Source organism: Callospermophilus lateralis, chromosome 5 (genome assembly GCF_048772815.1).
Source record: "Callospermophilus lateralis isolate mCalLat2 chromosome 5, mCalLat2.hap1, whole genome shotgun sequence".
In the NCBI taxonomy this organism is placed as follows: domain Eukaryota; kingdom Metazoa; phylum Chordata; class Mammalia; order Rodentia; family Sciuridae; genus Callospermophilus; species Callospermophilus lateralis.
This window is the reverse complement of record NC_135309.1, coordinates 70,078,186-70,099,568: the sequence shown is the minus strand read 5'-3', so window position 1 is coordinate 70,099,568 and position 21,383 is coordinate 70,078,186. Positions and strand designations below refer to the sequence as shown.

Sequence of the window (21,383 nt, the reverse complement as noted above, 5' to 3'; positions counted from 1 at the left end):
AGTTACATTGAATTGACTAAAGCAAGAAGTAATACTAATACATTTTCAAGATATCTTCAGCAAAGAGTTAATTGAATAATTTAGTTAAGCAATCACTAATTTTAAGGAATTTCATTAATGAAAGTTTATCCAAGCTTCTGACCCTTTGGAACATATAGTAGAGCAGCAGTTAACAATATATAATCTCTATATAAAAATGTTTGTGCGTCTGTGATAAGGTCTTAATACTTAAATATTAGGTAAAAAAAATCTTATAATGCCATAAGCCTATTTTCTGTAAGTTCCTTTTGACTGTTTATATAAAAAATAAATCCATACTTTGGAACGATTACAATCTTAAAATGAAATGTGCATAAGACATTTAGGATCGCCATTTTAAAAACTTATGTATATTTAAATGCCAGAAACTTCAAGCAGTGAAGAAGTTTGCCTTAAAATAAATCTTGAGATTTACTTGGTATGGGGCAACACTATCAAATATGCCACTTGAAATAGTACTATGTTACATTTATGGACAGAACTGGGCTGACAGCGAGATAAGTGCTTATGTCAAGTTACTCTGGGGCCTATCATTAAAATTGCTTGGCTGAAGGAAGCACTCTGGTGAACAAGAGACTATTTCTAAAGACTGAAAACGTGTGAAATACCTGACTTGATCTATTTTGTTCTTAAGTATTATAGTCTGCCAAACATTACTGACATACACATGTACTTACCTGAATAGAAGATTTGTGTATATTGGGGTTACTTGAAAACAAAAATGAGGCTTTCCCACTTTTCTTTCATTTTGTGTACAAATAGAATCGGAATACCAACCACATGTGCTAGCTAACATCTAGTATGTTATAAAATGACCAACTAGAACTTTGTTTTACTGTGTATTACATAAAAATGGATATAAGGTTTATCCTAGACATGAGGTTCTCCTTTGAGTAGAGGAAGGCCCATGAAAGAAGTTGACAAAGGTAAATTTCTCTCCATTCAGATCTTACATTAACCATTTATAAAATCATACTATTGGTTGGTTGCTAATATAGTATTGACAAAATGCTGCTCAGATTAAATTATATGCTTAAATTTTATTCATTCAAGAAAAAAAATTCTGCCAGTTTTTCAACAACAGACTGACTGGAAATGGCTGTAATGGTATTTTTATGATAGTCACTGTCTTGGTTGTCTTCTTGTGAGGTTAAGAGCAAAGGACACTATAAAATTATTATTTAGCTGTTTGTAAAAGGAAGGAGCAATAGGATAAATGTGACACCTCCTATTATACTCTTATCAGTATCATTACTGATAAGAGTATAATAGGAGTATTATATATATATATATATATATATATATATATATATAATATAGTATTTTATATATATATATAATATAGTATTTTATATATATATATATAATAAGAGTATTATAGTTAGTATATCTTATTTCTTTTGAATAAAGAATTTCCTTATACTCAGGATATGGGAGAAATTCCTGAGGGAAGCATTATATGCTTAAAACTCGAGATATCTAAACTTGACATGCATTCAGGAGAGTACCTAAAAATGTTACTGAGTAAGCAACCATTGTTCTCATGTTAGTGATATGATAGAAATGATAGAATTTTATTTGGGTTTATCCTTTAAGTTTTTATTTTTATACATAAAATAGCTGGATGAAAACGTTTAGGTCATTGCTAAAAACCAAACTTGTGTTTATTTATTTATTTATTTAGAGAGAATTTTAATATATTTTTTTTTTTAAAAAGAGAGAGGTAAGTGTATATTTAAATGCTCCAAGTATCCTATCTACTTAGTAGATTAGAGAGTAGCGAAATGAAACTGGGTAAAATCTGGCAAGAGCTCTAGTATCTAAAATCTGGCCAGAGATCTAGTATCAAAAAAAGTGAGTAATAACTTGTTTTTATAATAAAAATAAACTATACTTGTGACACTGAAAGTAAACTTTTACATGAATGTTTAATCTTTGTAGCTTTTGTACACCAAGAAAAATGGGTAACTATCATTTTATTTAAAGCAATGTTTAATTTGACATTAGCACTCTGCAGTCAAGTTTAAACAACCTGGTCACACTTAGCTTTGTGTGTGGTGTAGGGAATTAGACTCTTTATATTTGTTAACATACAGTGTGTGCTAGATAGCACCATCAGTCTGTCTTATCCAAAAATCACTTCTTATCTGGATTAACGGTATAGTCATTTAATTGGTCTCTCAATACAAGATTATTCTTTCTAAAACAAATCTGATCATGTCTCTGCCCTTATTTTTCATTTAATTCCTACTCAACTTCTAGACTTAAAATTCAATGTTATTTCTTCCAGGACACTTTCAAGGACAGAATTAGGTGATCATCTTCTCCTTGCTCCTATGGTATTTTGTGGTATGCCATGCTATTCTGTGATTGACTTTGAAACTTAAATAATTGGTAAACTTGTTGAATATAGGCACTTTTATTCATTTTATGTCTAGTGACTGCCTTGTTGGTGAATACATATAGAATGAAAGTACTACTGTCACAACAAATACCAAACAACACATGAGTTATTAGATCAACAGATTCATAGAACTTGCCATTTCAACTTCACCAAAATTCCAAACACTTTTCAGAGGAACATTTTTTAATGATGAAATCAACGTTAATTATACAACTTAGGGTTAGCAAACCTAACGTATAGTTTCAGTTTCTTTACTTGAAAAACAAAAACAAACCCATCCAATGCCCCGAGTTTTCTTTATTTTTTCCTTGCAGAGCTACAATAAGACAAATATTTCCAAGTAATGGTGTGTTTTTAAAAGGTAAAAGAAAAATGCACATGTAAATGTATCTAGTGTAGAAACATTTCCAACCCTAGGGAATAGCTGAGGCTTAAAAAAGTAATTAAGAGATATAAAAGTAAAGTTGCTTCAAGTTATGTAAGTTTCATTGTTACATAATTTCCTTTCTTAGTGTATAGCTTGGCTGTACTGAAATCAGCATCTGTAACAAGAGCTGGTGAATAAATTTGATCATAATATAATATATTCATGAAATAATTCCTGTTTTCTGGGCAATAAAATGCTAGTCAAGCACATATATACACTGGATTCACTAAATTATTATATGTCCTTACTTAATATCTTAAGTAAAATTAGCAATTTATATTACCTTCCAGGTTCATTCCAGCTTGAAGACATTTTCGATAGCGGCATGCAGGGCAGTTTTTTCTTCGAATTTTATCAATGATACAATCATTTCTTCCAGCACAAAGATAATTGTGCTGTCCTGTATAGAATAAAAGACACTGTTGAAATTCCACAGATCTTAAAGGATATTTTTACGAGAGCCTTTTTCCATTTTTGTTTTGGGTAGAAAATGGCCAAGATCCAAAGTCATTGATTAAGAAGATAACTGTACTTGTCTACACTGACATAACTTGCTAAATTGAGAGGGCAACTAAAAAAAAAAGAAGAAAAGATCTTATTCAACAAATTGAAAGTAGTTTATTAAAACCTTACTGAATGCACACATATGTAAAAATGCACAAATCTGAAGTGTGCTACTAAACTGAGGTATACCTCCATGTAATTAGCTCTGAGTTTGAAAAGCAGAACTGTACCCAACACATTGTCTTCATACCCAAGTCTAATCACTGTTCACCAGAGGCAAGCATTTTTTTCTTGACAAATTGTGCTTTATATAGTATTTTTAACAGTCAGTTACAGAAGATGTCTGTAATCACTATCTTATTATGACTTCTGACCTAATGTTGAAGAGAAAACTGGTCTAAAACATACTATGGGAATCACAAAGAGAAAATGACTTGAATTCAACATTAAACCACCATGTGCAAATAAAATGTTTTCCCCTTCCCAATTTAAAACAAAGTGAAGGTTAACAGCAAGTTTACTCTTGAATGTTAAACTTGCCAGCAACTGATTAGATGAATCACAGATTCAAACTATCTACCATAGACAGTCTTTACAGAGATCATTGTTTCATACTTATAGAAATAAAGATGCTTGAATTCACCTTTGACTTTAAGAATGTTATCAACTAAATCTGGTATTCAGTGTTGAGTAATATGTTAAGAATTGTGGCTGGACACGGTGATACTTGCCTATAATCCCACAGGCTTGAGAGACTTAGGCAGGAGGATCACAAGTTCAAAGCCAGCCTCAGCAACTTAGTGAGGTCCTAAGCGACTTAACAAGACCCTATCTCAAAATTAAAAAAATAAAAATAAAAAGGGCTATGGATATGGCTCAGTGGTTAAATGTTCCTGGATTCAATCCCTGGTACAAAATGAAAATAAAACAAAATAAAAAAGAATTGTAGTAGTTTTCTTGGCAAAAATGTTCAAGGAAAATTTTAAATATTTTATGTCTCTCCCCATCCCCTAATTAAATATTCTTGTAATATTCTTTTTAATGTGGTTATTAAATGTTGAAGCAAACCAAGGGAAGTTCTGCTGGCCCAGTAAAAGTTATTCTACACAAGACCAGCATAGTTACACAGATGTAACTTAAGATGTCATGTATCTTATGGGGGGGGGCAGTGGTCTTTATAAGACTCTGTAGGGATAGTTCTCAAGAATTCATCATACTCAAAGGAAAGGGAATTAAGTAATGATCAATTCACTAGGTTGAATATACCTAAATCCTGGTTTCCAGGAAAAGATCTTTTATGCCTAGGACAACCTAAAACTTGATTAGAATTTAAAAACAACAACAACAAAACCCCTCAACATTTATTTCTTCCTAATAAGATATTTAATTCCTGCTCTTTAAGAACTAGTTTTAGATATCTGCCTTAAAATCCTTTTAAACAATAGGCTACAAAGTTGAGTAATGGACAGTAAGTACTACAAATTTTTTTATTCTAAAGCTGCTCTCCAATGCCAAATGTTTTTGCTGGCTCTTTCAATTCCTTTCTGTATTCTATAACTTTCCTAGCTTCTTTATTGGGTTAGTGAGAAGCATTAATCCAATAATTCTATCTTCTAAAGAGCAAAAGAAAGAACAACAAATACATAACTGAAGCATTTATGAAGTTTTACCCCCATTAAAAATATCCCTAAATTATCCTGAAATAACTGGAAAAAACCACAGAAAAAAATTACTCACTGCTAAATGCAAGAAATTTAAATGTTTTCTTTATATCCAGTTGAATTATCAGAAGATATAATTTATGCTAATAATGATTTCCTTTCCTTTTCTTTCTTTCTTTTTTCTTTTGGTGGCGTTCTTTTTTCTTTTTGGTGGCATTGGGGATTAGACTGATTATACATGCTAGACAAGAGCTCTACCAAGCTACACCTCCATCCCTTTTTATTTTTGAGACAGTTTGTCATTAAGTTGCTCAGGTTGGTCTTAAACTTATGGTCTTTCTGTCTCAGCCACTCAAGTAGCTGAGATGAAAGGTGTGTACCACTGAGCCTGGTTATTAATATTGATTTTTTTGAAAAATATTTTTTAAAATTTGTTGATATTTTTTATTTATTTATTAATATGTGGCACTGAGAATTGAATCCAGTGCCTCACACATGCCAGGCAAATGTGCTACTGCTGAGCCCCAGCTCCAGCCCAATACTGAGTGATTTCTTTATCCTATCTGTTTTGGGCATAATTAAGAATCTTAGAAAAGTACAATTCCCCTGATGAATTTGGGCAAGTCTGTTCCTTACCTATAAAACAAAGTTCAAATAGTGTTCACTATTTCACAAGCCATATAACACTAATAGTAATTTTCTGTCAATCCCTCTAAGACAATGAGGTATTTCCTTTTGGAGTTCTTTGTTTTCTACCACTTGGCAAATCCCTTAAGATGTAAAGTGAAAAGCCTTTAGGTCATCTGAGATTTCTTAACATTGTTGTTTATGTGATTCTTATTTTTATGGTTAAAATCTATTTTTGGCAAGTGATTCTGATTTTCCATTTATGGTAGGTGTTATAGCCAGTCTCTAAGATGGCCCTCAGTGATCTCTATTTCTTGGTATTCATACTCTGTGTAGTCCCTTCTTATGGTAGAGGATTGGCCTCTGTAACCAATGTCTAATAATTCATTCTAGGGGAAGCCAGCTGCTACGTTAGAGAGCAGCCCTAGAGAAGGCCACCTCATATGTAAAGGAGCTGAAGCTTCCTATCAAAACCCATGTAAACGTGTTTGGAAGTGGGTCCTTCAGCTTCAGACAAGCTTTCAGATGATTGTAGCCCCCACCAATAGCCTGAATGTAACTCATGAGAGTTCTGGGACCACCCAGTTTTCTGGGTGTACGTAATGAATGTAACTCATGAGAGTTCTGGGACCACTCCAGATTCCTAGAGTTTGTGTGACATAGTAAACGTTGCTATAAGCTATTAACTTTAAGGATTATTTTTTATGAGCAATAGATTACTAATACAGCAGGAATGATAAATTATTCATTTTATAAACAACAAACTTTTAAGTTTTTTTTTTAAAGGTAACCAAGAAGAACAGTGATGATGAACATGAACAAGATCATCAAAATGGTAGAGGAAATGGGAAACACAGCAAAGGGCATATAGAACATGCAGGTTGTATATGCCCTGTTTGAAGTATCTGAGGATTAGAGGTATATTGTTGAAAGTATACTGATAGGGTGCCAAGGAGCTGTTTATCTCAGTCCTGGTACTGTTTGCTAGCTGTGTGATCTCAGTAACATTTACTAACTTTTCAGAGTTTCGTCCCTCATATGTAAAATTGGAAAATTAGTACCTCCCTTGCTTGGCTTCAATGAGGGTTAGAGGTAACTATGTAGATTATTCTTAGAGCCTAGCACATTGTGAGCACTCTTCTAGTTAATGTCTAACTACATTGTAAACTGCCAGATGAAGAGTTTATCCTGTACAATTTAGAGGGTCATTGTACTATTGAGGATAAGACATTGTTTGGAGACATCTCTTTAATCCCACTTTTGTCACTTAAACTCACAAATTCAGATGATAGCAGTATCTAAGAACTCACAGAGCCATTAATAAAATGATATATTTGTAACATATTACTTACTTGACACACAGGTATCACTAACTCTTAACTTACTATACCACCTTAATGACCTACTAACAAAGATTACATGCACTTCTGGACAAAGGAAGTATAAGAAAAAGGGCCTTGGGAGGAAAAAGATCTTGGATCTAGTATGCATAAAAAGAAATGGGGCTACTTTTTCTTTTTATGTACAGAAAAGCAGCTCCCTTAATACTAAAAAACAAACAAACAAAAAAGACAAAATATCTATCCTTGATCTGAGTTGCATGGAAAATAAATATGTAAAACTTCTCTGCAGATTTCCTAATAGTTAAATGGGTATTAATTATACCTCACCAATTTTAGGAAAAAACCTATAGTTTCTAGCAGGTATTAAAAATGGAGTGCTAAATGTATGATACTAATCATAAAAAGCTATATGTTTATAATTAAGAAATCCCACCAAATTATGTATCTCAGCTTTATTTATTTATTGGTACCAGGGATTGAACCCAAGGGTGCTTAAACATTGAGCTACATCCCCAGCCCTTTATATATTTTATTAGAGACAGAGTCTCCCTGTGTAGCTTAGGGCCTCACTAAGTTGCTGAGGCTAGCCTCAAACTTGTGATCCTCCTGCGTTGCTGGGATTTCAGGCATGCCCCACACATGAAACTATCTCAGCTTTAAAGCATATTTTCATTGTGTCTTGATAGGATAAAGAGAAGAATGCTATGAGAGAGGGTATCAAATTATTACAGAATTTTAGTGCTGGAAAGGGTTTTCAAGAATGTTATTAAAATCCAAATAAAGGATTAATATAAATAAAGGAGGAAAACAGAGCAACTTTTACCAAAAATAAGTATTAAGAATTTAATTTTAAAGTAAGGATTAAGCACAGAGGGCATATGGCCTGCCATGGTGTTGATTTGGGAGGTTGGCAAGCTTTGTTTTCTGAGTTTATTGCATTTTGATGGTTATAGGTGAGGCACCTGTGCCCTCTCTAATATATCAGTCCTGCCCTCCTTCCCACAAATATATTTGGCCAGAGTGACACACAGTCCCTGTAGGCATTTGAAATTTGTAGCCCTTTTTTAAAGAATAGTAAGTGAAAAATATTTTTTAATGCTATTAATTTACTATTTTAATGCTCAGTGTACTACTGAGGATAAGACATTGTTTGGAGACATCTCTGTTTAATCCCAGTTTTTAAGGCCCCATTGCCTCATTCTGAATTTCACTTCTGAAAATCATCTTGTTAATTTTATACACAGCATTATTAATAACATCGATGACTTTATATCATAGAAATATTTTATACTTAAGAGAGTGCTGTATAAAGTAACAATTTGAGGTCAAGAAATACTTCCCTTTTGGGGGTATGTGTTAAATAACATTCATTGTTAAGGGCATCACACTAAGTTTTACTTATGACTCTACTTAATAGGTGGCAGCTACTGTACTGGCCAACATTTGCATCCTTCTGGTTTAGGTGGGGACATGAGCAATTTTATAGTTTGCTAATGTATTAAAAAGTAATCCAAACAAAATGACTCATGTAACTGAAGGGTATGCAAACACCAATCAAATAATAATAATAATTTCTTTAAGAACTAGCATACTCAGAGCTTTAGTTATTCCATTCAGGTCACACAACCTCCAGGTTGCTTTACAAATAACTAAATTATAGGACTATTAGTTTTTTTTTTGAAGTGGATTCATTGGCAAAATGTTAAAAGTCCCTCTCCCTACATACTGCTCCAGTGCTGGGGATTGAACCCACGGGGTGCCTTACCACTAAACTACATCCCCAGGCTTTTTTTTAGTTTTTATTTTGAGACAGGGCCTCACTAAGTTGCTTAGGCTGGCCTTGAATCTTGAATTTGTGATTCCCTTTCCTCAGCTCCTGAATCACTGGGATTATAGGCATACGTCACCACACCTGGGTACCTGGCTGACTGGGTACCTGGCTGAGAAAATACTACAGCCCCATCAGCAATCTAAATCTATCTTAAGAATAAGTTTCTATTAATAAAACATTTATATAGTGAAATCATCTCTTAAAAAATACATTTTTTTTTCCTGATCTTTTCAACCAGTTTATCACACCCTAACCCTAATCTTTAATCTTTGTTTGCAAATGATAGGTTCATCTTTCACTTCAGTAGACTGAATTCCTCTCTCTCTCTCTCTCTCTCTCTCATTTAGAGACAGGGGCTCACTGAGTTGCTTAGTGCCTCGAAGTTGCTGAGGCTGGCTTTGAACTCCAAATCCTCCTGACTCAGCCTCCTGAGCCATGCCACCATGCCTGGCTTGACCTCCTCTCTTACTGGCGTTTATACCACTTAACATGGTGCCCTAACTTAACAGAAAACAAAAAATGCCCCCTCCCCCCAACGTTTCCTATTACTCATTTTTGCTGCACAAGTATAGTTTCTGTCTTTGAAACCAACTAGCTTATGGGGAGTGAAAGCACACAATTTTAATATCATTAATATATCTTACTGCCCAAACTTTATATCATCATTTCACATACAGCACCTTCTTATAGTGTTACTTTCAGCCTCTCACCTAACTCCCACCCTTCAATGTATACTTTTCTATCTTAGTTTTGTTTGTGTGGTTTTTAAAAGTATCTCCTTCCCATTGGAAGACTTAGGAGCCACCTTTCTTTCCTTCATTACTGATGTCTAGCCTTAGTGAGCTTTATATATAATGGAAATTTGAAACTCCACTTTGAGAAATAGGAATCACATAGAGGAAAAATAAAACTCTTCAAAACACACACTACCTTCCACTGCTCTTTTGAAGAATACTTTACAGCTTCCACATGTCAAGACCCCATAATGACATCCTGAAGCTTCATCAGAGCACACGAGGCAGAGTTTGGGAGGTGGTCCCGTTGCTGTTGAGGAGCTAGATGGAGGGGAGCTTACATCTGGTCTCATTCCAGGGCTAAAGGAAGAGGAAAAACATTTGTGATTTAATTGTGATGACTGTTAAAGCGATGTCAGAATATATTTCTTGTAGCTTCTCACTCCGTGTCAGCAGGTTCACACTGAACTCTGGCTTCATGTATTAGCAGGCATTAAAATATCCTATCTAAATATACTGAAGTAACATTATATTGAAATATAATTATTTTTTGAAGAATAGCGAGGTTGCAGTTCATTCAGCAATTTTAGTTTTCAATATAAATTTCACTTAGAATTTTTACAATCACTTTAATAAGGTGTCATAAACAATGACATCTACCATTTTCTAAGTGTATAATTTACAAGTTTTATTAAATGGGTAAGTCATGTAACTACCACAACCATCAAGACAAAGCGTACTTTTTCATCACTCTTTTAAAAACAATCCTTACTACCCTTGTATTTAGGACATTAATCTTTTATTTCTTAATTTTGAGGTCTTGTACAAGTATATTTCTAAATTTAAGAGTCTCTTTACAATACTACCCATCTCTTTTACTAGAGTAAAAATTTCTTACCATCTTAGGGTTTGGTCCTACATGTGTCACTTCCAATGTCATCCTAGTTAAAACCACAGTTTCTTACGACTTAGAAAAGACTAATCCAGAAGCTTTATCTTATAACTTTCCTATTGGGTTTACAGTATTACTAGAAAAAGCACTAGACTTTCAACACAGAGGACCATTCTGCCCTCTGCTCTCAATAAAAATACCCATAAGAAAAAGATGAAAAATGTGAATCTGTTTTTTTTAAAAAATCAGGTTGTGGGCTGGGGATGTGGCTCAAGTGGTAGCGTGCTCGCCTGGCATGCGTGTGGACCGGGTTCCATCCTCAGCACCACATACAAACAAAGATGTTGTGTCCGCCGATAACTAAAAAATAAAATACTAAAAAAATTCTCTCTCTCTCTCTCCTCTCTCACTCTCTCTTTAAAAAAAAAAAATCAGGTTTTACTTTTCACTTTGCAAACTTCTTATCACACAGGCCTAATGTTTACTAGCATTTAAAAGATACATTATTTTTCTTTAAAAATTTGAAACTCAAAAAAGTTGAAAGCAGTACAATGGGTAAGAACTTTTTTTACCTATATTCCCCAAATCTTAGCATTTTGCCATAATTGTTTATAAACATGTATTTTCTTTTTCTGAAAAAAAAATTTTTTAAAAAAATTTGTTCTAATTAGTTATACATGGCAATAGAATGCATTTAGACACATTGTACACAAATGGAGCACAACTTCTTCCCCTGGCTGAACATGGTGCAGAGTCACACTGGTAGTATAATTAGACATGTATACAGGTTAATAATGTCCATCTCATTCCACCCTTCTTCCCATCCCCATACCCTCTCCCCTCCCCTTACTCCCCAAGCAACAAAACTGATCCTTTTAATGCTGGAGGAAAAATTAACTATTGCATTTCATATTAAATGTACAATGGTTTCCAATTTTTTATCTTCCTAAGAAATTTTCATCTCACATGCTGATTTATGTAACTAAAAGAATTTCTAGACTTCTGCTTATAATTAGGGACTGCCCATTCTTTATTTGGTTATGCATTCTCAAGCAAATTTTCAAAAATATAAATGGTAGCAACCCATTTTGATTTTGGACTTATTAAAGTGTGTTATCACAAGAAATGTCATGAACATACCATTACCTGTTTTTGAACTTTGCTTAATATGTCTGGTTTCAAAAAGAGATGCCATTTAGTTATAAACTTAGATGGGGAAGAAGTTGTCTCTTTTTTATTCTTTAAAAATTCATGTGTTTGTTTAATTCAGCCAATAACAGAACTAAATTGCAAATACAGGGATGCTTTAAGTAATTCAGAGAGCATATTAATTTAAGGGCTTGTTTTGAGCTATCAACCTGGTTAAAATTATATTTATCAGGTAAACGGTAATAATTATAAAGTGATCAATCATTTGTGTTAAAATATTGAGTAACTGAGTCATTAAACTCAAGCTTTCTCTAAATTCTGTCCTCAAACTTCCTGTATTTTGTCAACTGTCTGCTTATCTAAGAGGCTTTTTCAGTTGGACAGCATTCCTACCACCCCAATTCTGGGAATAGGCCCTAGGGTTTCACATTGTTCTCTGAACATTGTCAAGAAGAATTCTTGCATGCTTCCTTATCACAAGGTATTGATTCCTTGCTAGATTTGAATGAGTGAACCTGACTACATATTGAAGGGAAAAGGGCACATTCATACATTGTTGGTGGGACTACATTTGGTATAATCACTCTGGAAAGCAGTATTTAGATTCCTTAAAACAAACAAACAAACAAAAAACTAGGAATAGAACCATTATTTGATCCAGTTTTCCCCCTAGTTGGTATATTACTATAGTAATGGAGCCACATCAATATTTATAGCTATACAATTCACAACAGCTAAGCTAAGGAGCCAATCTAGGTTCCCTTCAGCAGATGAATGGGTAAAGAAAATGTGGTATCTGAACACAATGGAGTATTACTCAGCCATAAATAAGAGTGACTTTATGACATTTGCTGGTTAAGTGGATGGATCTGGAGAGGAGACTATTATGCTAAGAGAAATAAGCCAGTCCCCCAAAGCCAAAGGTCAAATGTTTTCTCTAATATGTGAAAGCTAACCCACAAAAAGTGGAAGAGATAAAAATAAAAAAAGATTAGTGGAAGAGACAAAGGTGAATGAAGGGAAGGGAGAAGGTAGGGATAAGGAAGGACAGTGGAATAAATTTGACATAACATTCCTATGTACATATATGAATAAATCACAGTGAATCTCACCATCATGTACATCTATAAGAAATTAATTAAAAAATATTGATCTTTCTGCCAGTTACCCATAGTAAGAATAAAGGGAAAGGAGCAAGTGATAGGACTAGGGGTGGTACTGGGGACTGAATTAGAACTGAATTAGATCCATTCCATGCTTTTTTAATTATATTAAAATGGATTCTATTGTCATATATGACTAAAAAGAACCAATTTAAAAAAGTAAGTTTGTGTTAGAAGAGAATAACCTGAAGTGACTCTGCTGTAGGTCTGGCACAAGCTACCCAGATTAATGGAAACTTGTGACTAATGGAGTTGCTCTGGGCCAGAGTTTTACAGAGAAGTAGGAAGGTCCTGGAGCGAGTGAACTAGAGCAGCAATGTGTTGGGGAAGCAAAAACTTCCCTGGCTTCTGTTCTTAAGATGCTCTTATTACTGCCCAGCCAATTTCTATCACCTGACATCTATTTTTAGGGACCAACCATTTGCTTGTATATTTAGCTTATGGAAAATAAGTGCATTGTTTAAAGTTTTAAAGATATGAAAGGTTAGTTCTGTAACGTTTTCTGCACCAAGTTAAGCACATGTGCACACATATATGTGTATGTTTCAATTTTAAATAGTGTTTGGTAGTACTTTGTAGTTTTAGAACACTTCCATGAATACAATCTCATTTATCCTTTGAGTGACCCTGTAAAAAGAATATCAAAGTCTCTAGAAGAAGTCATACAGGGCTGGGGTTGTGGCTCAGTGGTGGAGTGCTTGCCTAGCCCATGTGAGGCACTAGGTTCGATCCTCAGCACTACATAAAAATAAATGAAAGTGATGTGTCTATCTGTAACCAAAAACAAATTTTTAAAAAAGAGATAATGCAGGCAATGGCAGGTGTTTGCTCATTTGTAATTAAACTGACATGTTTCAGATCCTAGTTATACTACAGCATAGCTTGTGTGACTTTACTACTTTGAGCCTCAGTTTCCTCATCAGTAGACTGGTGAAGACATCATCTGTGTGTTGTAAAACAACATATAGAAAGTCTAGAACATAGTTTCTACATCCAGCTGGCAATTAATATATGTTCATTCTTCTCTTTCAGTGCAACAATTTTACAAATAAAAGCACTGTGTAAGTGAAAGGTAAGTATTACAAAGTCTAAAACCTAGGACAGTATTCCCCAAATAATTATCACATAAATTAGAAGATATGTAAAACAGGGATAGACCTCTCAACTGAGCTACAGATATCAGAAGGGAAAATTAAAACTAATTGAACAAGTGGACTTTCGTATAGTAGCTAATAATCTGGAACCACACTCATGCTTTTAGCTTCTTCAGGCAGTCATTCTAGGCTAAATCAGATAAGAATTGAATACATGGAAAGCTGCCAACTGTACCACAAACATCAATGGAAAAATTAGTTTTTGTCACACAAATATGAGGACTATGATGGCCTATACTGAACACCATTGGAAGAAATGGATGAGTACAAAATGATATTCAGTTGCAAATGTTATTTGCTATGATATTGCTAAAAGGCCTAGGGTACAACAAAATGACTAGTACTCTAGGGAAAACCATATGGAATTGTTGTCTTTTAATAAGATGCCACAGAAGAAAGAAATTATAGGTACCATAGTAACAGTGAATATTTCACACCTTTTGAATGGGAAAGCTAAAATGTCCTGGTCTTAAGGGCATCATCATCTATAATAGTTATTGATTGCTTGGTGTGTGCTTACAGCTCTTCCACACGTTTTGAAGATACTGAGAGGTTCCATTTTGAACTGACTATACCCTGGGCGCTTTCTTTTTAAGTGAAAAGCTCTAGGAAAAAATATCTGTTGAATCCCAGTCAGAAAGGCAAATCATGTGTTAGGTTATTGAATTTATGTTAAAATTAAGAGAGACAGAAAATACAAAAAAAAAAAAAAAAAACAGGAAAAAAACATGTAAGAAAAGTAATTGATGTAAAGTGGACCATGGGTGAAACAGTCATAGATAGATTATGAAAGTTAATCATATACCATAAGAAGCACGTCAAATGTACAAATAAATTATACCCATTCATTTAGCAGACAGTTCCTGATGCCTGAGTGTCAGGCACTATGAAGGTACAGAAGCCATATGATACATGAAAATGCATTCTTGAAATGACAGTGAACTTTGAAACTTTAATCTAGGAAGGAGTAGCAGAGTTATTTTTCAACTGTGCCATGAAACTACTAGGAAGGCAATCAGCCTTGTAGACAAAACTGGGTTCAAATCCCAACTTCAGTGCTCTACTAGCTGTGTGACAAGGGCTAGCTGATTGAGCCTTTTTTGAGTCTGTTCCCTTATTAGTACCACTTGGGGGCAGGGGTTGTAAGGACTATGAAATATTAGTCATATAAAGCACTGGTGTATACTTGGTGACTGTCAAACACCAAGTAGGTCTCTATACTAATAACCCTAGGGATTCTCTTTCTTTCCCCCCAGTCCCTTCCCACTTCCATGCTAGAAGATGCCAAGGAAAGAGAAGTGCTATAGGCCTTCTCTGTGAGCCCAGGAAGAGTGGATGGTCATCCAGAAGCTTAAGTTCAGGTAATTATAGATATTCTTTTTTGATACTATACCAAGAATCAGCAATGCAGATTTGTAATAGTTAATATTTAAAAGTGGAATCTGAAGCCATCTTAAGGAATTTTTTAGTAATGGTAACTCTTGTTGCATTATCCGAAATACTTGTGATCAACAGAGCTTCAAAAATGGACCTTTTGGATTTTGGAGTGTTTGCATACATTTTATTGGGTGAGCATCCCTAATTCAAAAGTCTGAAAGATTTTTTAATGTCATGTCAGTGCTTAAAAAAGCTTTGGATTTTGGAGCATTCAGATTTAAGATTTTTTTGGATTTAGGGATGTTCAACATGTATCAGGCATTAGTAATTTGGAAAACAGTAATTTATTGAGTTTTGCAGAGCTTCTAAATATCAACACCATTGATTATATAAAAGTCACACTTATCAAGCTCTTAGGGCAGATAAGTCTTAAGTCTTCCCAAATTCTTTTTTTTTTTTCTTTGAAACCTGTATTTGATTAACTGGCAACCAGTATCCATCAAGTTTGCTTTAAGCATTTTTGAGAAACATCTGCCAAATACCCCAGGCTAAAAACCATAACTTATCTCTCATAATATTCTATGACAGAAAATGGCCTGTGCAACTTAAATAATCCTACATTGTTTTCTTTGAGATAACCATCAAATGCTAGATGCAGCATTAGTGTTTTATGCATCTTTCCATTTTGTCTTATAGATATTAAAAGACATATGCATGTATGTGGTGAGATTGAATAGAATTAATAATATTTTACTTCCTCACAGAATTAAGTGAGATTTATTTTTGGTTTTAACTGTGAGTTCATGGCAATAGATACAAAAAGTACTATAACACTACGCCACCAGCAGCTTTACTCCTCTTTGTTTTTGTACCATCAGTGCAAATATCAAATCTGTGAAAGGGCAAATAAACTATATATTACCACAAAAATAGTCTGAAAAGGTGTTGGGGACTCTTGGGGTCCACAGACTTTGACAATATTTCTGTTATGTGATTTGAGCAGAATACATTTTAACTTAATTCAGCAAACCAAATTGCTGATATGGAGAATTTGGATTGTGGATTCTAAATCAGACAGACACTAGAATTCATAACCTAACTGCAGTGTAGTAGCTTGGTGATGTTGTAATGTTTCTAAATTCTCAATTGCCCTATTTCTAAATGGTGATGTTAATGTACCTAGCAAAAAGGATACACCATTGCTTATTAAATTTTGAGGTGTTTCTTCACAGAAAAAGGGACAGATGCTAAACTTTTGTAAACTTAAACGATGTGGCTGGCTTAGCCTTCAATTTAAGAAAGTTTAATCAACTTTTCAATGCATGCAAACAGTCCAATTGAAAAAAAAAAAAAAGCAAAAAGGATATTATCTTAGAAAGCAAGCATTATCGCTTCTCGGCCTTTTGGCTAAGATCAAGTGTAGAAAGCAAGCATTAACATGGGAAAAATCTTAGAAACACAGCTGCTGTAACTAGATTAATTTTTAACAACTACAAATGGAATAGGTATATTCTTACTGGTTTGTCAGTTTTCAACCAAATACCAGAGGCTCAATAGGGAGCAGTTTTGCTTCCCAGGGGATACCTGGCAATATCTGGAGACACTTTTGGTTGCCGCAACTAGGGAAATGCTTCTGACTTCTAGTGATAAAAGACCAGGGGTGCTGCTGAATATCCTACATGAACAGGATACCCCCCAAAGAATTATCCAGTATCAAATGTCAGTAGTGTCGAGATTGAGAAACCTTTGCATAAACCTTATGCAACATACAGTGGAAAATAAAAAGGACCAAAAACATTTCTGAACCTTCTAAACACTTTAAAAATAGAACAACTGCTCTATTGAAGCAGCCCTAAATAGTCTTTGATTGAAGACAAGTCTAAAAAGACAAAGAGAGATTCAAAACACAGCCAAGGCTAGGAACTATCCAGGCCTAGTTATCAATGATAGGATTAGCTTGAATCACTAATTTTATTTTTCCCTTCAGGGCTAGCACTAAAAGGTGGCTTTTACATATTAAAGTCACCTGCACTTTTTTTTATCTGTGTTCATTAGGAAAAATGTAAATACTTAGTTGCACACACCAGGGTGACTGTATTTTCTGACTGCCCATTTATCTTTGCTTTAGCCAAAGGTTTACCGATTTGTTTGAAAATAAGCTGTGGAATAGTTTTAAAATAAAATACAAAAATGGGAAGACTTTCACAATATTTCTGTTATGTGATTTGAGCAGAATACATTTTAACTTAATTCAACAAACCAAAGAAAAACCTATTATTCTGTTTGGTTTGTGTTTTACTGAAAGAGATTTCAATTTCATGTACAGATTAAGTCAATTTCTCCAAATTATCCTATATTTATTTATTTATTTGGGTACCTGGGATTGAACTTACCTGCACTCAACCACTGAACCACATCATCAGCCCTATTTTGTATTTTATTTAGAGACAAGAGTCTCACGGAGTTGCTTAGCAGCCTTGCTTTTGCTGAGGCTGGCTTTGAACTTGCAATCCTCCTGCCTCAGCCTCCTGAACCACTGGGATTACAGGTGTGCACCTGGCTCTATTCATTATTTATACTCACTTATCTTAAGCAGGGAGTTACAACAACAAAGCCTGTTCAGTAATAGACCAAAAGAATTTTTAGTAACTGATGAGTAAAGGGGGAGATGCATTTTTTCAGACCTCTAAGACACCAGTGGTTTGTCACTTATGTCTGGACTTAGTTTCAGTAAACTCCAAATTAGCTGGCCATATATTTAAAGTTGGATTTAGGGGTGAAAAAGTGGGGAAGGATACACTGTGAAGGGCTCATCTGTTTTATCTATTTATATGAGGGAATATGGTCACCTTATCAATGCTTCCTAAGGTCTAATGTGTTTCATTTGTCAATAGAAGAAGAATAACTCCTTACTTTGGTCATTATGCTAGGTAACTTAGTTCTTAACAGCTGTGTCAATCCTTCACTCTTCTATTTGAGTGCCAAAGATGGAGGAAAATATAAATCTCAAGACCTCAAGCACTCTCTCCTGAGGCTGTGTGTTCTCAGTTCTGTTTACTCAGCCTGCATTAGGAAGCATGAAGTTTAAGGAAGAGCACTGAAGTTGCAAATAGTGTGGCAAGAGCAATGAGTAGAAAAACTTTTTCATGCTTTTTATATGGTTATTTCTAGAATGAAGGAAGACCTACTTTTGTTTCCATTTGGTGCTTCTTCACTCTTAAAAATATACAATATATGGTTTAACACATACAGATCTAGAAATGTGACATCCTCAAAGAAGGCAAAAACATGTTGGAGACAATGCTTATTGTCTTCTTACATCTCTATATACCACATATCCCTGAAATGCTACTCATTTATATCTGAAGTATGGCAGTAACTTGTTTTCAATCTTGAAGAAAGATTTGAAGTTTATTTCCTATGCTTAGTAACCCAGGCTTAAAAACGCAGAGATTGTACCAATTCCAACACTCCCATTTCTCGTATAACACTGTCATATACATTTCCTTCCTGTCTACTCTGATTGCCACCTCTTAATGCATGTCTTCCCTTGTTCCTTCGTCTAACCACTGAAATAGTTCATACTATTTTCTAGGAAGATTTCCTAGCCTCAATTTGTTCTCTTCACATTCCACTCCATATGCTAAATGCTTTCCCCATCATGATTAAAAACCTCAGAGGCTTCTTCACTGTACATAGTACAATACTGTTCACAACCTGGTTCATTTTGCTTTCTCCATTTGTATGTCTTTCTACAAACCATTTGTTTATCATTTCAGGAATCCTATATTCTACAAATATATACAAAGTGCATACTATGTTTAATGTATTTCCTGGGAGCTTTTACTAAATATGTTTCCTTAACCTGAACTGTCTACCATGGTATTTGATTTATATCAGCTTCTTGATTCTCTCAAATATTGCCATGTAGCACACTTTACACCAGTGATCTTATATGACCTTTAGATGTATGAAGTATTCTGTTTCTTCCAGTTAACTCCTTTTAGGTAGGACCCATTTCTTGGGCCTCTTCATACCACCACCGTCTTCTATAAGGTTCAGTATATGTTATGATTATTTTATTTAGAGTATCGATACACGATATCTTCATCAAAACAATGTAAAGCAGCTAATGTGCTAAGTGTTTATATAAAGTTAAATCCCTCCCAAAAGGAACAAATAAAAGATTATATCCAGAATATAGTGTTACCTTGCCACTACTAGGCACTTCTATATGAGCTCATTCTTTATATGATCATCCCATTCAATCCTCTCCATAGTCCAATGATGTGGGCACTATTTCAATAGATTTTAAAAAGTTGACATGCCTAAGGTGGTATAATTAGTGAAATCAGGATTCAGACTTTCTGATGACAAAATCAACATTCTTAACCTTTTTCTGCTTCCTCTGTTTGATACAAAGTGTCAGAACTGAGAAGCTGAGGTATATCCAGGTCTTCAAGTTGAGAAACAATGTCTTCTACTTGGTGGGCTGAAGGTTGATATCTCATTGACAAAGCAAAGTAGTAACAAGTTTCCTGTCCCTATTTCCAATCATGATTTGGAAAAGCTTTGCCTAAGTAAAGGTTGTCAGAGCAGATCAAATAAGTAAAAACAGTTGCCTTAAAATTGTGAAACAGTCTGCATTTGACTAAATTTTTAAATGTGCCACAAACTAATAATGTGTATCTCATATTACACAATTAGTCCAGTTCCTGAGTTTCATAAAGATGTTTATAAGAACAAAAGGAAATGCAGAAGAGTAGTCCGTCTATATTCATATTTACATTAGTATAAAAGGAGAAAAAAGCCTCCTAAATGTTCACTGGAACAATTTAAGGAAATAATTTAAAATATTTAATCAATAATGAAAACATTAGCAATGGTCACTATTAGATTGAAAAGGAGCCTGCAGGATATTAGCCATTAAAAGCTTGATGAAGTTTTTAAAAGATTAGGATGGTCATCAGGAGTCTTAAGGCAAAGTTAAACTTATCAAAACTAATTTCTGCTTTTCCTTTTTCTGACTATATTTGATATCACAATGGAATAGAAATGATCAATAATTAATAGATACAAAATTATCTAAGATTATTTCTATTTTTAAATCCTTATTATGTCAACTTAAATTCTAGCTTAACATACTGGCATTTAAAATTGCTTTAAAAGTTATTAAAATACTAAATTAAGTAGAGACCACATATCAAAAGTATTAAGGTGAAAATAGGGACATTTTGTACATTCATAACATTACCATCTCTGCTCTTAGAGGAGCTTTGAAGTACACTATATGCTTGACCAAATGTATTAGTCCCTAGAATTTTGGGGGATACATTTAATTTTTATGCTTTGTTTCTAAAGTACCTATAGTTGGGCATATATGATATGGATAGTATTTCTGCACTATTTTGGAAATTGCTTAACAGTTAAGGCCTCAAATAGAAGGGAGGTATCTAGCTACATTACCAGTTTTTTAGATATAAGATTTATAACTATCAAATAAAAAAATTATGAGATAAATTAACATACCAACTAATGTTGAATGGATTGATAAAGCAAAACATTTCTATTTATTCAATTTAAAGGGCACTAAGTACCATAATTTATATATTCAACTTGACTATATAATCATTTATACCATTTATTTCACATGTTTCTGTATTAGATGCTTGGTAGACATATTCTATAATCCCCATTACTGTTCTGAAAGTAGATGCCATCAATCCCATTTGACAGATGCAGAAACTAAGATTCAGCAATTAGAAAACTAGTCCCAGGACCCAATATGAATGTATCATTAAAGTTGCAAAGTTTTAATTAACAAACTTGTGGCTTTCTAACTGTATGGTAGGTTAAAATACAACAATATTAGAATTATAACAATTATAAGATATTAGAAGTCCTTTATCTCACAGAAACTAAGGTCAAATGATACCTAATATAGGATCATGGGTAACAAATTGACACATTTCAACAATACTTACCATTCAGTTACCCTACATTTAAAAAAAAAGTGTGTGTGTTCTCAAAGAATTTTCCTGCAATCTGGTAAAGACTTGGTATATCACACAGTAATCA

The 21,383-nt window shown here is 34.0% G+C and overlaps 1 protein-coding gene and 1 pseudogene across 6 annotated transcripts in view; one reads left to right on the top strand and one right to left on the bottom strand.

Moving 5' to 3' along the window:
- The window catches only part of Nr3c1 (nuclear receptor subfamily 3 group C member 1), a 95,439-nt gene that overhangs the window by 18,552 nt on the left and 55,504 nt on the right, over positions 1–21,383 (bottom strand). For 5 of the 6 annotated variants that reach the window (XM_076856769.2, XM_076856773.2, XM_076856768.2 and 2 more), the window contains exons 3-4: positions 9,764–9,930; positions 3,154–3,270 (exon numbers count right to left, since the gene is read on the bottom strand). In XM_076856769.2, coding sequence (XP_076712884.1) covers positions 3,154–3,270; positions 9,764–9,930 — 284 coding nt within the window. The remainder of the gene's footprint in view (positions 1–3,153; positions 3,271–9,763; positions 9,931–21,383) is intronic. The other variant, XM_076856774.2, reaches the window with a different exon arrangement.
- Positions 16,693–16,846, top strand: LOC143400599 (U2 spliceosomal RNA; annotated as a pseudogene).